The sequence below is a fragment of the Pomacea canaliculata genome, linkage group LG4 (genome assembly GCF_003073045.1).
Source record: "Pomacea canaliculata isolate SZHN2017 linkage group LG4, ASM307304v1, whole genome shotgun sequence".
NCBI classification, from domain to species: Eukaryota; Metazoa; Mollusca; class Gastropoda; order Architaenioglossa; family Ampullariidae; genus Pomacea; species Pomacea canaliculata.
In genome coordinates this window covers 17,015,687-17,031,765 of record NC_037593.1, presented here as the reverse complement: position 1 = coordinate 17,031,765, position 16,079 = coordinate 17,015,687, and the positions used below count along the sequence as shown (strand labels likewise).

Sequence of the window (16,079 nt, the reverse complement as noted above, 5' to 3'; positions counted from 1 at the left end):
AATGATCGGTCGGGAACGGCATCGTCATAGAAACCATGACGTCAAGATCGCTAGAGTTCGTGCAGTCCCTCAGTTCGCGAATTAATATTGCGATTCGGTTCTTATTGAATGAAAAACTGCACGAAAAATATAGTTCGCTGCTTAAATAAACAAAGTTTGCTATATTTTAGGGACATATTTAATTTATGATCACAAAGTCAGTTTAATATGATAAACTGATGCTGTTTATTGATCTAGATTGTACTATACTGATTTCTTTATCTTAGGTCTACTAAAGGGGACTGGACTGGAAAATAGGGCACGGCTCCGCCATTTTGGATACATTCTGCTTATTCCGGTGAGTCCGTTTGCGTGTGAAGTGCTAGGATTCTCACACAAGTATGTTGCCTAAAACCAAGTGCGTGCAAAAAGCAAAGCTTGCAGAGCAAGCTGAACGATATGATGACATGTCGGGGTTTATGAATCAATGCGTAACGGGGGGCTATACCGCTGATCCAAAAACTCCACTCGACAACGAGGAGAGGAACCTGCTGTCGGTTGCCTACAAAAACGTCGTCGGCGCTCGACGTTCGGCCTGGAGAGTTGTCTCAAGTATCGAGCAAAAAACCGAAGCAAATGACAAGAAACTCGAAATGGCGAGAAAATACAGAGAAAAAATTGAAGAGGAGCTTAAAAAAATCTGCAACGAGGTGTTGGTATGTATAACATGTCATCCGATCATGTTTAGTAGCTGACGCCTTTCCCTTTTCAGGAAGTAAAAAATGAATGTGTCGCTTTGTGTTACTGTTGCTGATCAGAGCTAGGGACTCAGATAAATATAAATCAAACCTTTTCTAAAACCCGGTTTATAGTTGATCGCATAATAAATAATATATTACTATAACCTTTGTCGCCCACAATGACATTCAAAATGGTTGCCAATTTTCGACTACGGATATTTTACAGACACAGCGGAATGTGGTTTTAGTGAATTTTCTTTACTTGACAAGAATTAAAATGGGTTCAGAGCAGATGGGTGGTGCGTTAATTGATTTAAGCTCAGATTCGATTATATTTCCATCGACATTTAAACACTTTACAGTGGACAATAAAGACAGCAGCATTGATAAATATATAACACGAATATCTAAGCATTCACGAAGCCAGCTAGATAAATGATAGGAGCTGAATTCATAAATGCACCCCATGCTGAGTTCGTTATTTAAACAGAGTATAATGTGATCTTTGAGATATACTGCCAGGATTGTAACAGTTATATTCGCCATTTAATATTGCCCAAAATCATGATAATGAAAAGGGGATTAATTAACACATTATGATATTACATCCTAAAGTGGATTTCGTTAGGGTCCTGTTATAAAGCACCCCTTAACTGCCACCGACATCTCCAAAAAAGTACTAGCAGCAATTAAAACATACTGGGAGACTAATAATTTTACTTTTTAAATTGGCAAGACATTGTATCATGCTGGCACAAAATTGATTATCTGGTTCTACAGTAATCAGTAGATGTCACCAAGAACAGTAGCATGAAAGAATTTGTTACAGGAGTTGCTGACACTGTACCTCATACCAACTGCAAAAGCCGACACAGTCCAGTGCGAAAGTAAAGTGTTCTATTTGAAGATGAAAGGAGACTACTATCGTTATTTGTCTGAAGTTTCACTGGGTGAACAGAGAGCAGGTAGGTTTAGTACACTTCGTTTAAAAATGTTTTAAGTTCATTCTTATTGTTTTTAAAGTAACCAGTGATATACATTTTGAGGACATATTGTAGGTTATGTGAAGTATTGGATTTTGTTTTACGTATACTTTTTATCTCTTTATATTCCTTTGCCTTGCTTTTTGACTTTGCTACTAGGGGTAAGATTGACTACATGTTTATGAAGGGTTTTGTTTTGTAAAAAATGTTTAGATAAGCTCAATTTTATGTGAATGAATTAAATTTGAGAATAACATGCTGAAACAATATACAAAACTGGTTGCCCCTCACTAAAATGTCCCCTTTCATTTGTCAAACTATGTGATAATACTGTACCTGTAGCTCAATGTGGTGCATGTATTTTGTTTACACATTTCGAAAGGTCAGTGACCGTTGGCCATTGTAGGTGATTTTAGCACATAGTAACCTGACCTGAATGTTAAGATAACAGAACTGATTCTGTTTCTTATTGTGATATATGTTAGGATTGATCTAATCAAGCACAAACTTAGTCCACAATTGCAGGTTAATATAATCTGTTGTCATAATTTTGTGCTGAGATCATCACTGAGCACGTTATCAATAGGGATATGCTGCCACACATACTCGGGCTTTAACCTGTTTCCATAACACAAGGGTTATAAAATAAAATCCCATCTTTAAAGGCTTGGGTTTTATAATGTTTGCTCTGCTACAGAGGATTAGTCTGGTGTACACTCATTGGCAGATAAGTACACTCTGGAGCTACCCCTTAAAAGTGACTCAGTAGCATCCTGTTTTGGGTTTTAATGATATATTTAGCTGTAATAATATTCACATTTTATATAGATATAAAACTGATAATATTTTTTATTAGAGGTGTGAGCCATTTAATCCTGAAGAGCTGCAGTTATAAGGGTATATTAAAATAATACTAGAACCCAATGTTGTGGAAAAGATGTGCCGAAAAAGAGATTTTGGCTTGGTTTAGATGAAGATTTTTAGGGTAAGGATGTTACTTTTTGTGCCATTTTGAAAGATAAATTTCTGTGTAGAGCCAAAGGTTATTCTCTTTATTTTAAAAAGCAGCATAGATGAGTGATGACTGAAAATGTTTAATATTGATGGCTGATTTGATTAAAACCAACTAGTTAGGCTAAGGCAGCTAAATATGGTTGCTTAGGGATAAAGATGAGTTGCAGAATTTTTTTTCCAGTGTTTAGATTTGTCAAATAATCACTGTAACGTAATATTTATACTTGATCAGTAAATGACCAGATATAATGATGAAGCATCATTGCGGCTACATGTTTTTTAATAAGACACTAGTATTTTCAGTTTAGGAATATCTTGGCTTAATACCTTAAAATGGTTATTTGCTAGCATAAAGTCACAGAGGTATACAAAAAGAAACAGAATAGTAGTTGGAGAAATGTGTGCAAGTTAAAAGAGTACTTAATCTTCTGTTGCGTTAACTGTTTCAGAACATGTGGAAAATTCTGCTGCTGCTTATGAGGAAGCAACAGCCACTGCTGTTAAGCTGCCTTCTACCCATCCTATCCGGCTTGGGCTGGCATTGAACTTCTCTGTATTTTATTATGAAATAAAGAATGATCCTGACCAAGCATGCAAACTTGCTAAGCAAGTGAGTATTAGAGTATTCGAACTCTTTTAAAAAGGGGAAAGTTGGTACATTTTTTTTTTAACCTTTAGCTTGTGTCTTCTCCCATTCTTTCCCCTCATCTTGCATTGTAGATTTTCATTTTCCCTGAATTCTGCATTTTTTTCCTTTTAGTTTATGTGGTTATGTGAACATAATCTCAAATACTGTCCATGTTGGGATGTAAAGTAATAATGTTGCTGTGTATCTTATATACTTGTACTGTCGAAAGTTGGTTGTATGTTTTTTCCACAGTACAGTTTATGAAAATGTTAATTATGATGGCTGCTGTTGTTCCCCTTGAGATGGGCTCAGACCTACTCATAGCGGCCCGGTGGCGCAACGGTTAGCGCCTGTCACCAATGCAGTGAAGGTTGGCTGCCCAGTTATTTCTCGTCTCGGCACGCTGTTCTTTCTCTGCACGTGACATCTGTTTACAGGGCTGGCTGCTTGCCGTAATATAGCCTTTGTCGTGTAAAACACCAATGCCCCCCCCCTCAATAAAAAATTGGAATCTTGGAATCTTTTCCCTCATCAGTAACTAATGGCTTACAGCTTAATTTTTGAAGAAATATTTTATGGAAAAGCAGTCCATGCTTCATTAGCATTCACATTGGTATCCAACACACATCACAAGTAATAGTAGGGTGTCTGCGAAGAACTAAAGTAAATGGGAGTAGGCCATGGCATACATATAGGAGCTTTCTGGGGTATACAGAGATAACCTTTGGCTGCTTCTTGGGGACTGTTAAATGTTTTCCATAGCATAACCTGTATAAATCATGCAACACAAAAAAATCCAAATTATGTGAAAATTGGCAGCATGTGAAAGAGTAAATAATTTGATGTTAAAAATTTGAACATGTAAAAAGAGTTATGTGCCATTGTGTAAAATATTTTGTAATCCCTCTAATGTCTGTGAGAGTCTTACATTATATATTTTACTCATAAATCAGATTCTTGACATCAGATGTGAAGATACGGACAGCATTACTATTAACATGTAAATGGTGATGTGTATTTTCTCTCTGACTGGTTGATAAAACCTTCAATTTTTTTAGTATTTCCCCAACATTCACAAAAATATTTTTAATGAAAATCCCCCATATTTTATGGATAAAAAAGTAGAAACCATGGCATGTGTAATTCATCAGTCGCTTGTGATTTGTGCATTTGTTCAATATTTTGCAACAGACATTATAATCTTGTCATGTGATAATTTATTGCTGTTTATTGCAGGCTTTCGATGATGCAATTGCTTGCTTAGACCAGTTGAATGAAGACTCCTACAAAGACAGCACATTGATAATGCAGCTGTTACGAGATAACCTTACAGTAAGATTTTCTAAAACCATTTTGCCTGACCTAAGATTGTTGTGGTTCATGTGGTTTGGATCATCGTTAGAGATGCTTGCTATTATTTTTCAAAACAAGAACTTGAAAATCCAAGTGTTTCTATGACAGAAAAGTTAAGACCTAAATATAGAACATGGTGTTAGCAGGAACAGTTTTGCTTTCACTCTTGCATGTTTTTATGCTGCAGCTGTGGACTTCAGACTCCCAGGGCGAGTGTGCTGATGAGCAGCAGCAGGAGCAGCAGTGATGATGCATGCTGTTCCAGCTTCACCTCCTGCTCCCACAACACCTCCTCCCCTCCACCATCATCTTGTCACAAGCCTCAGCAAATGAAGAAATGGAGACCAGTGCAAGTGCAAGGCCACGTCACTTGCTTGTCCCACTTCCCCCCACTCTTGCCCAGCCTCAATCCTGGGCTTTTCACCTTAGCCCTTCCCTAATTCCACTACCCCCAGCCCCACCTTCTCATCGCTTTAGCTACATCTAGCACCATGTTTCTGTCCTGTGCAGTGGCAAAGTGCATCATAGCTGACTGGCTGATTAATTTTTGTAGCTGGTCATTTGGTGTGTGATGTCCTTTTTCCAGTGGCTGGCTCTCATGCAGTCGCCTGGTTTATCTGTGGATCTACTGGTTGGATAAGTTGCTGGTGCTTTGGATTATCACCTCCAGAAGTCAAGGTGCGTGTTAGCGGGACACAGGGTGGAGATTTTGCATGCTCCACTGTTTGTCAACAAGTCGTGCTGCAAAAAAAAATTTTTTTTTGTTTATTTTAATTTTTTTTTCTTGTGTGTGTCCCAGATCAGCATGACTTAACTTGGATAGAAGTACGCTTCATTTCTTGTTGGAGTGAGATGAATTTTCTTTCTCTGCAGTGATGTTCTGAGTTGAGCCTGAAACGTTGATGACGTAATGGTCAAAGAATTTACCATTGTTATCAGTTGGCAGAAAGCTGTTTCATACCCGATATATGGTACTGAGCTTTGATTTTAAAGAAATGGAAAAAAAACAGAAAAGCAAATACATTTGTAGAAATTGACATGTGACTACTGTATTCATGTAATGTTTAATTTAGTGTGTCCGTACATCAGATGCATGTCATTTTGATGATTAGCCTGCCAAACTGTTACTTTCTCTGCGAGATGATGTTACTGTTGTTGTGGCTTCTTAACTCATTGCAGTTATGTTGTTTCATCCTTGTCTGCTAAAATCCATTTTGATACTTGAAACGTTCTGCTGCCTCTCACTCTTGACTTTCTATAAGATTGCTTTCTTTATGAAGCTACTGTTGATCAATTGTAGGGTTGTTTTCCATCACATTGATTAAGTCCTGCCAGGATGGAGGTTGGAGGGGCTTGGCTTGTAGTAGGTTTTATAAAGACTGTTTGGATGCAGAGAAAAGGCATGTAACATCTGAGTTTTTAGAAGCATAAAAGTTTAATTCCTTGTTTTGGGTTAGTAGTAGGTTTAAAAACACTTCTTTCAGTTCCCATGTTTTATCTTTCACCACTTGTATCCTGTTGGTCAGGTTTACTCTTTCTGTATGTATGAATGAACAGTATGTTTTTGCCATGTTTTGTTATTTTTAATTATCACTCACTGTAATGCTGTCCTTTCTTGTCTGTTGGCATGTTTATTCTTTCCTTCAGCTATCGAAGGTCATGTTGGTACTGTCCGTCTTGTCGCTCTGGAAATCTCAGTGAGAACAGTGTTCCACCGTTGGCTACTTAGTTTTGCCTTGGCATTGGCACTTGGCTCGCTCATCTGAAAGTTTTAGATTTTGTTACCACTTAATGAATTGAGTCTGATCTTTGCTCTTGGCCCTTTAGATTTGTCTAGCAGCAAACATTTGATTTAGATTGCTTATATCCTTGAGACAGCCCATTTCATACCCCTTGTTGTAGCAAAGTTCCTTGCGTAGGAAATTCTTCTTTTTCTTAATGTTCCACATAATGCGAGTTGCTATCTTTTACTATCATTATGGTTATTACGTACAATATTGTGGCAAAATAATAAATACAGGAACTGGAAGTCTGCTTGCATCTTTGTGGACATGTTTTCTGGTCATGCATGTGTGTAGTTTGTGTGAATGAATGTGAAAGATATGCATTGAGCAGCACAAACATTTTATAGATGAGGCTCCATATTGTTTACAAATGTGTATATGACCTGCTGCAACAAGTGACAGAGGTGTCTGAGGTGCGCAAATACCATGCTCAAGTTTTTGGGAAGCAGCTAGTCATGCTGCATTATGCATCCTTGTGAAACTACAACAAATTATCGGCTAGGTGTGACGGATGTAAATGCTTCCGCCACAAAAAGCAGGCTGAAAGGCCTGGGTGTAGAGGGCCTCTCCCATTTGTCAAGAGGAGTTGTAATGCGCATGTGGTCCCCCCTGCAATGGTCACAATAGTACGACGGACATGTATAGGTAATACCTAAACGTTATACGGTTATAGTACCGATATCGGTTCCTAACATGCAATTATTTGTGTGCGAATTGTACCGAAGTGTAGGTGGTCCGCACTAAAAGCATAATAATGCATACCAAATTTCAAGTTGATGCAATTAAGATATTTGGTGTGACAAAAATAAACGGCGCGAATGACAAACGACGACATATTTTCCCTACACGCACGCCCACACACGAACTGCTCCCAACCCTAGCACTGCTGACATTTTTCTCACCTGTGCGCAGGCGCGTGACGTTGCAGCATATTTCTTCAACGACGTTGCACGGTCTGCGCATTTTATGGAGAACTCAGCTAAACTCGAGCGTTTGTTTGACCTTTACTACTGCGAGTATACAAATAATCCAACTTCCCATAAGGAGTGTGGGGAGAGACAACGGCAACTACACAAACTACACGTACTCCATTACAATGATCAATATGCATAAAAAAAAAAAAAAAATTCCCTTCCCTGCCATGCGTAATGTTCGAATGTAATTTTTTTATTTATTTCAAGATTTGGCAGCGAAGAAATGAACTTCATTTACATGCTTAAGATTTTGATATGCCAGTTTTCGTTGTAGAAAGCTGCAAAATTGCACTCGTTTAACCTATTCGTGTAATGTCTTGACTGTGGAGACGAATCGATTCCCGCCTTGTACTTGCCTTGACCCTTCGTTCTTGACACCTAACCTTTCTCGTGTTTTCCAAGGTGGTTTCAGTAGAAGTATGGACGTGTATTTCTAGTTCGTGGTTGAAGTGTTATTTTTCTCTAGATTCTAGAAAATTCGAGAATCAAAAGGAAATGCTTACGTGAAAATATCCACGGTTATTCAAAGGTCTTGAAGTTTTCAAACTCTGACCTCGTTCTATGAAAGAATCGAGCAAAAAAGGGGGAAAAAGGCTGGAAGCTATAGAAATTAGAATACTGAACAGGGTAAGGGCACAAGCGAAAACCAGTTGGGTTTCGATGCAAGAAATCGGTCGATGGACTCACACGTAACGACCAAGGTGGATTAAGATTTTTATTACATGGATTACCATAATAAATAAATATGAAATAAGGCACAAAACTATTTTCCCTTGTTTTAATTAGCTCCTTCAATCACATTTAAAAATGAACAATTTGCATTAAAATTAACACTTTTCCAGCAAAATGTGAAGATCATACAGTTATGTATTAAAGTACCAATATTTTTTAAAGGTATGTGATAAAATAAGTATTTTATAATAGAAGAAAATAAAATGAGCTCAGATACTAATAATAAGCTTTCACATTACACAATACAGTAGTGGAAAAAAGTTGAAAAAATACCAAATCTTTAAGAATACAAAGAATTTTTCACTTGCCCATGATCCTAATGTTGATAATTTCTTTCACTGTTAACAATAATAGCCAAACAAAGCAATTATCGACATTTTTATTATTAATGTTATCAATTACATTATTATTACTACAACAATATAGCTATTTGCACAGTAACAGAGATGGTGTGATAATAAATTGTGAGAAAATTTAGATTTTGCATTCTTGATAGAGCTCATCACAAGAATTAATACAATTTGTAACTTCAGAAGACTTTCTCTTCCTGTTAATTTTTATTGTCCTGTGAGATGATAATGTGATTCCTCCTCTTATTACTATTAGACATACCAAAGTTTCCCTGTAAAGATCTGGATGAAAAAAACTGGAATAAAAGGTTTATGCAATCAGCACGCATTGTCTTCGTGTAAAGAGGACAAAACATTTGTTTCTCTTTTAAATTTTAATTCTTCCAAATAATCTGATGACAGCAGAAGTCTGAATAGTACAATTTGATAAATAGTCTTATGCAAGTTTTTTCCCAACGTTCTCTAATTCTGTTGTACACCATTTACCCTCAATATAGTTTTTAATCAATAGAAACACAGTAGAGTGAACATCACAGCAACAATAATATAAAGAAGTCCATACTTCCACTTTTACAGAGAGGATGTGAATATGCATCACTCAGAAGCACTACTATGTTCAAGAACTAGTGGTAAAAACACTTCATCAACTTGGGTCAAGGCATTTAACCTCAATTACAGCGCCTGTATCTACATGTGCTTCTTCCAAAGTTTTACTGCCTTCTAATTCGACTGCCAGATAGAACCAGTGCTGAGCAGGTCCAGGAACATCAATCTATGAAAACACAAATCAAAATCAATATGGACCACCTTTGTGACTGATGATTCACCAAGATATTTTTATTAAACTATTATAGCAGTAGTTCAGCTTAAGCAGCAGCTGTGTAATAATTGCATGTCCCATGCATGAATGCATGTGTATACATACACTTATGGAGGGGTTTTGGCACCTAGGTGAGCATAGCAAAATACCTTCAAAGTCACCATCAGACAAGGGAAATTTCACAGGACTCAGCCAGTAGTGTTAATTTAAAAACAAAAATTAAGATCAAAAGTATGCAACTGCACTCTCACTCAACCAAATAAATAACATGCTCACTCATAAGGAATTCAGAGGGACAAGAAAGAAATAGCATAAGAATACAAAGATGCTTAAAGGTTGGTATTTGTCAAGTAAACCAACTCGAATCTATTTTGGCTTTAAATATAAAGAAGTATGGTTGTCTGTCAATTTCCTGTGGTTCTGGGAATTTTACACCACCTATTTAGTAGATAAGAGTAGTTTTAAGATTATTTTTTTTCATGCTTAAAATTAGTTTCTTAAAATGATAAAAACTGAAGTTTTGTACTATTTGTTTTGCTAGATATTATGATTTTTTTTCAGTTTAGGAATTTTCCTGGATTTTTAGAAATGCTTCTTGCTGGCAGCTTCATTTAAGCACAAAATATTTACAAGTCTACAAATACAAGAAACAAAAAATTTATAAAACAGTAAAGCCACGCAAACCTAGAAACTCAGCAAGGAAGAAAATATTTACAAGGTCACAACATAAAATCAAGGTAAAAATAATATTGTTACAAGTGTGTGCTTCTAATGGTTGTTTATAAAATGTTAAATAACAATTTAATAGTATAGCGCATGAATTTACCTGTTCAGATAACTGAAATAATTAGGGGAAAATTGTTTTACTTCTAGGTCTTGCCTAGGTTTATGAGATAATCATTTGTGGGAAATAATGTTTGCTTAAATGTAGCTTTATAATTATGTAAAAAAGAACATGCACAACTGCATTAGATTTTATTGTTTGGAAGACAATCTAGATACTAATATGTAAACTAGATGTAGAGTGACATGATAACATTGTCAGATTTAAGACTGCACAAATGAAAATTTTAAAGTAAAACTTTATAGGATATAGCTTAAAATAGTGTAGATGAAATGGTACTACTGACAAAACGGACAGTCATTCTCTGACATGAGACCATGTATGATATTTATGACAAAGAATAATACAATAATTATATTCTAAAAGAAAATTTTATTTTCATTTTCCCTTTCAGAAGAACAATCTGTCAACTTCTGTTAAACTGATTCAAAAATCCTACATGAATGTGATATGTTGCCTATAAATCTCTATAGACTTTACAAACTGATTCTACAAGTTCAGATACTAAAGGGAGATAAAGAAACTGTTAATCAATCACTAATAAATAATGACTTCTGAAAGTAACAATTCTGGAAATTTGCTTCGTGTTGACCTGCAATTACTATGAGTCGATGATGTAATTAACCCATGAAGCCAATCATATAAAAAACTCAACTTACCAATGCTGCCAACTCTTCTTTTAGAAGATCAATTCGTATATCTGCAGGAAAATCAATTTCTAAATGCTGCATTGAGCCATGGTGGCTGATCACAATCTGAACCTCCAAGAAACCCTCTGCTTCAGGCTGTACCCCATCCATCATGAAAACCTGATGAATTTGCCACCAAGGAAATACATTTTCTTAAAACAAAAGACATCAAGATTTTTTTCAGAGGGTGGGGGGAAGAGTTTGGTTTGACTGTGATGACTACTTAAAACTTTCCCAACTACAAACTGCAGAAAATATTTTTTAGCACCTGACGCTTTTACTGTGAGAAATAGTTATGCTTTAAATCCTCCTCCTTACATTTTCTTGGACTTCAACAACTGCCTTTTTGGGAAATATGACAGGGAACAGCATTAATTAGTTCTAGGCCTGAAGTGTAAAAGTGCTGTTTAGCTGATGGGCAGTAGATGTACTATGTTTGCTATACTAATCTTTATTCCACCTTTAGAAGGATCTTTTCCTGCTTATTCGCTGGCTTCACTTATCTCCCTTTCACTGGTTAGCATTAGACAGGGGAGTATTTTAGCACTTAAGGTGACCTCAAATTTTTATGTCTCCACTAGCTCCCTAGCTCTAAGAAAAAGAAACAGTTTTAAAGTTTGTTGTCCTCCAAAAAAAAAAAAAAAGTAGGAGGTATCAATAACTTTATTTCATGCATTTAAAATGCATCTGCTTCTCTGTCTTGTGTCACAGGAAAAGTTAGGTGGAGATGGCGACTGATGGCTTGGCATGAGGCCTCGGTAACAGTATGGGTATGTGGTGAGAGGGTCTCTGTCACATGTTAAATCCAGTGTCTGTGGAGTCATCATTTTGCTTGGGCGCCAGAGCATCTTCAAATGCAGGCTTTCAGTGCTTGCTAGTCATCTGGGAACCTGGAGACAAGGCCTGGAGAGTGGTTGACTCTGTTGCTGGATGTGCTGGTAGTCTGGAATCCTCGCACCCATCCTCTATTATATAATTACTTTTCTTTTATTGATCAATGCCCAGGACTTGAATATATCTGTTAGGGTGGGTGTGAATACTGTGTTGATTAGCTGTCTTTATTGCAATGCTAGGATGTCTAAGGAGTGAAGCCAACTGATAGGTGACACTGTTTGCATCCCTTTCCAGTTGGGACCATGTCATATATGTGATGTTTATTTCTCCACAGGTTACCAGCCCCTCTGATGTCCACCTGGTATTTTATTCTTCATGATGGTTCAAATTACCTGCCTGACCTCCGATTTAGTTGTGGTGGGTACCTCTTGTTCTAGGTATTGTGGGATGAAGAGGTGATGGGTTTGCTGGTTATGTGACTGGATTCAGGAGCTACTTGAAACCCCTCTCCTTGATCTTGCTTTCTGCATTCAGTGGGCTGCCATCTTTATCACTAATAACTATTGTAGGGAGATAAGACTTGTCTCTAGGTCTCACTGCCTTGACACACTTATAAAAATTCTGGTGGGGATCCTTGGCTTAGAGTTGATAGTTTATCCTCATAGTAGTCCATGACTGACCTTTTGGTGTCTGTATCACTCTCAAAATGTACTTCATATAATTTTCATTCATTCTGGAATGTACCCCACATTCAAACAGTCTCTCTACCTCTTTCACATTATTATTCCATCCATTGGTCATCTATAAGTTCCTTCTCCTATTTTTCTCTTACCATGCATTTCTTCTAGGGTTTTCAAATAGATTGTTTTATTGTGAGGCCTTTTTCAACAGTCTGTCGACTTGAAAATTTTATAATTTTTTCAATTCTTCTTATACCTTTTCTCAAAACTCAACATGCTACATTTTTCTTTGATTGATTTGAATAGCTGCTTGCTTTTTTCTTAAATCTGCTTGACAAGAATGTAGGACAAGATTATAGTTCTGTGTGTAGGCAGGCATTCAGTACAGCCCTTGCATTTCTGATTTAGGATCTCAATGCAATTCTCGCCAGGATTATGTCTATCGGTCTATCGATCTGTGACTTTGTGGTGAAGTCATTCCACTTTTACCATGTCTGACTGTTATCACATTTCTAGAATGTGTTTGTAATAACTGGTGCTCTGTGCACAAGGTCAATAGTTGCATCTGATTGTAGTTGCTGTCTGTGGCAGCATCAATATGTCAGCTGAAGTCAGGTTCCCAAGATTTTTAGGTTTAGGATTTGTTTTTAGGATTAATGTTAAGACTGGCTAAATCAGACACCATATCACAAACTTTATATAACTATACTCAGCTATGTCTGTCATAGTGGAGGCAATGGTAGAACTATAATCTATTTATGTGCTATTTTCCCTTCAAATAATCCTCTTGACTAGTGAGTGAATATATGTTTATATTCTTCATGTCATCAGCAGCATTTCTACTGTAGGCATTTTTCTTTTGATGTAGATGGTTCAAGAAAATATCACTGATTTTTTAAAGGAATATTTCTCAGTTCTGGCATTTACTATGGATAAATGAAAATTGTATAAATTATTGTATCTGATACAGTCAGACTCAGACATGACTATAGCCCACTATCTGCACAGAATGATCATACCGTTTAGCATATTTATAAGAACAGAATTGATGTAAAGAATACATCCAGATAAAGAAAATTTGTTTTTTTCAGATGAAACACATCTTTTAAGACATACTGCTACAATGTTTACTCACCGGACGTCTAGCAAAAGCCCCTTGTATAGTATTCAATAGTCCACACACCATCTCCCACAAATGCTTTAAAGCTGATTTTTCATCTGCATCTTTTTTGTCTGTCAAATCTTGTCCACTTTTGTGTTTATAAGTCACAACTTTTGCCTTCAAATGTTCAAAACAGTCTTCACAGCAAGGCCCTAAGCTAGGAGACCAGTCGTCTGGTTGCTTGATTAAGTGACTGTCAAACCATGAAGAACCTCCTTTCCACTTGCTATTGACTGTGGATGCTGGTAAAGTCTCCTTCAAGCAGCCAAATTTACAGCCACAAATTTTACAAAATGCACAAAACGTGACAGCATGAGATGCTTCTGTATCACCTGGGTTAGGAAAAAGCTCCATCTGTCTTATATCTTGCTGAGAATCAACAACTCCACGTCTCCTATTGACCATGGATGAAGCATTTAACTGGTTTCACAAGCCTGCAATGGCAGAAAAAAAATAATTTTCAGTAAACGCTTAGAAGGCTTTTGAATCACCTAGCTCCTACTAAAATACTTAAAAATCTTCTAACATAGTTTTCTTTCATGCTGACTTTGCTGTCATGAAAAGTGACCACTCTTTAAATTAGTTTCTGCAGCACAAAAAAAGTCTTAGCTGTAGAACACCATTTTAGTCAAGCAGTTTACTTGTTATTCGGTTCCTCTTTGTATTTTCTGTACTTGTTTTCAATAATCATTAATATTGTTGTTTATTCTTAGTTTATGTGTTATTTTTCTGTTCCTCACGTGTTGTCCATGCATTGTTGTTATGTGCTAATAGCATGCTCCTTAGAAGTGTGAGTATACAGTTTACAAATTTAGCATTTTTTATTACTGAAGATGTGAATATATTATAATGTAGAATCAAAGTGCCTCTTGAAGTCTTTGCTTCCTATTCTGTTTTATCCTAGAAATACTTTTATTTTCTCCAATAGCATAGTTTGATTTGTGCATCAAGATGGAGGTAGTGTAAGGGGTCGGGTTATACACCATGCCTCCTCCCTAATCCTCTCTCTGATTGAGGCAGCTTTTACTAGCAATAATCTGTATCAGTACCTGCCTCAGCAAGTACATGCATTTCAAAATGTAATTATATCTGTGCAAGCTTTGGTTTTGAAACAATAGGATATTTCGGTCATTAGTACCTTCCCCTGATCAAATGTCTTTATTATGAAATGTCTGTACTCAAATAGTTTCTAACATGACACTTTCATATTTTTAGGACGATGATCAATCTCTGGAGTCACCTCAAGCAGACACGAAAACTATCAATACCTTTATTTTAGAACTCAAATTATGTGTCTCGTTCATTTTGACAATCAAAGAAATGAACTGACTGCTGAAGGAAAGAAAAAAAATTACCGTATGTTTTATAATTACAGTCAGAGCAAATTCTATCTACAAATTAATGGCCGACGGGACTGTCACCACTTCTAAAAATATATGTTCTATTTTAATCCCACACAATAGGATTGGTCGCTTGATCGAAAAATCAATTAAATTAGCAAATGGGGTTAACCCAGAGTTTTACAAATATATGCTTGACATAATCATTTTATCTTCCAGTTTCAATGACGTGCACAGGTGCAGAGAGTATTTTAGAAACTAATTCAGTGTCTCAGATGATTTCTCAGGCATGGCTGCATCATGATGTATAAATTCACTATCTGAAATTAAAATAATTTAGGACTGTATAATTATTACTTTTACACACAAAGCATAACCAGTTATGGTAAGTCACTCGCAATTTTGACAAGCGACAAGTGCCAGTGTGCGGCAGACAGTCCAATCACGTGGTCCAATAGATGGCCGCAACCGTTTGCAGGGCTTACGATGACGTCGTATATGGGGGGAGCATTTGTTATTTCTCTGCCCCACGAATGCGCTTACAATTATGATAAGAAAAGATTATCTATTTTTATGCATCGAAATATCAGAATCAGAAACAACGCATGTATATATTATATGAAATAAATGAATAAGGGAAATTTGTGGTAAATCTATTACGAAACAAACGAAAGTCTTTATCTACATACCTTGCTGGTCCCGGACTGGTAAGGGAGTGATTCCAATAAGTAATCAAGGGGTAGGCAGGGCCGGCGCTAGGCTGTGTTGCGCCCTAGGCGAAAGAAAATTCTGCGCCCCCCCCCCCCCCCACCTCACAAAAAGTGAACCATGTTATATCATTTATTTTGCAATTTATTTAGTCCTATTCATGAAATTGATGCTTAAAACCTCACTTTTCTTGCTTTTTGCTGTGCAAAACGAGTTATCAGTTCCTTCAGATTGAGTGCATTTGCCAAGTCATGCTCAATAGACATGGTGGCCAGCCCAGTCAGTCTCTCTTGCAACATTGTTGATCTCATATAGTTTTTAATTAATTTTAATTTTGAGAAACTTCGTTCTGCACTGGCAACAGAAATTGGAAGGGTCAATAAAATTCTGAGAGACACTACAACATTTGGCACAATATCAAATAGCTTATGTTGGATTATGAATATTAAGACTTCTTTAGGGTTC

The 16,079-nt window shown here is 36.6% G+C and overlaps 2 protein-coding genes across 6 annotated transcripts; one reads left to right on the top strand and one right to left on the bottom strand.

Moving 5' to 3' along the window:
- Positions 1-287: 287 nt before the first annotated feature.
- On the top strand, positions 288-6,731 carry LOC112561791 (14-3-3 protein beta/alpha-A-like). The gene is made up of 5 exons (XM_025234509.1): positions 288-695; positions 1,549-1,684; positions 3,166-3,326; positions 4,581-4,676; positions 4,885-6,731. The coding sequence occupies exons 1-5, from the start codon at positions 381-383 to the stop codon at positions 4,942-4,944; spliced, it is 768 nt and encodes a 255-aa protein (XP_025090294.1). The 5' UTR covers positions 288-380; the 3' UTR covers positions 4,945-6,731.
- Positions 6,732-8,218: 1,487 nt separating this feature from the next.
- LOC112561792 lies at positions 8,219-15,413 on the bottom strand. Of its 5 annotated transcripts, none has more exons than XM_025234514.1 (4): positions 15,305-15,413; positions 13,540-14,000; positions 10,861-11,010; positions 8,219-9,309 (listed from the first exon to the last, which is right to left on the bottom strand). In XM_025234514.1, the coding sequence occupies exons 2-4, from the start codon at positions 13,969-13,971 to the stop codon at positions 9,181-9,183; spliced, it is 711 nt and encodes a 236-aa protein (XP_025090299.1). In that variant the 5' UTR covers positions 13,972-14,000; positions 15,305-15,413; the 3' UTR covers positions 8,219-9,180. The 5 variants fall into 5 exon arrangements, with proteins under 5 accessions (XP_025090299.1, XP_025090295.1, XP_025090297.1 ...); XM_025234510.1 differs by having other exon boundaries at positions 15,264-15,395; XM_025234512.1 differs by having other exon boundaries at positions 15,274-15,395.
- Between the last annotated feature and the right edge of the window lie 666 nt (positions 15,414-16,079).

Bases quoted from the DNA above. Each gene is read 5' to 3' on its own strand.
- LOC112561791 (XM_025234509.1), top strand. From the start codon at position 381: ATGTTGCCTAAAACCAAGTGCGTGCAAAAAGCAAAGCTTGCAGAGCAA. The intron at 696-1,548 runs GTATGTATAACA...AATTTGTTACAG, and splicing joins AAATCTGCAACGAGGTGTTG to GAGTTGCTGACACTGTACCT. The intron at 4,677-4,884 runs GTAAGATTTTCT...TTTATGCTGCAG, and splicing joins TGTTACGAGATAACCTTACA to CTGTGGACTTCAGACTCCCA.
- LOC112561792 (XM_025234514.1), bottom strand. From the start codon at position 13,971: ATGGTCAATAGGAGACGTGGAGTTGTTGATTCTCAGCAAGATATAAGA. The intron at 11,011-13,539 runs GTGAGTAAACAT...CAAATTCATCAG, and splicing joins GGGCTTTTGCTAGACGTCCG to GTTTTCATGATGGATGGGGT. The intron at 9,310-10,860 runs GTAAGTTGAGTT...GTGTTTTCATAG, and splicing joins AAGAAGAGTTGGCAGCATTG to ATTGATGTTCCTGGACCTGC.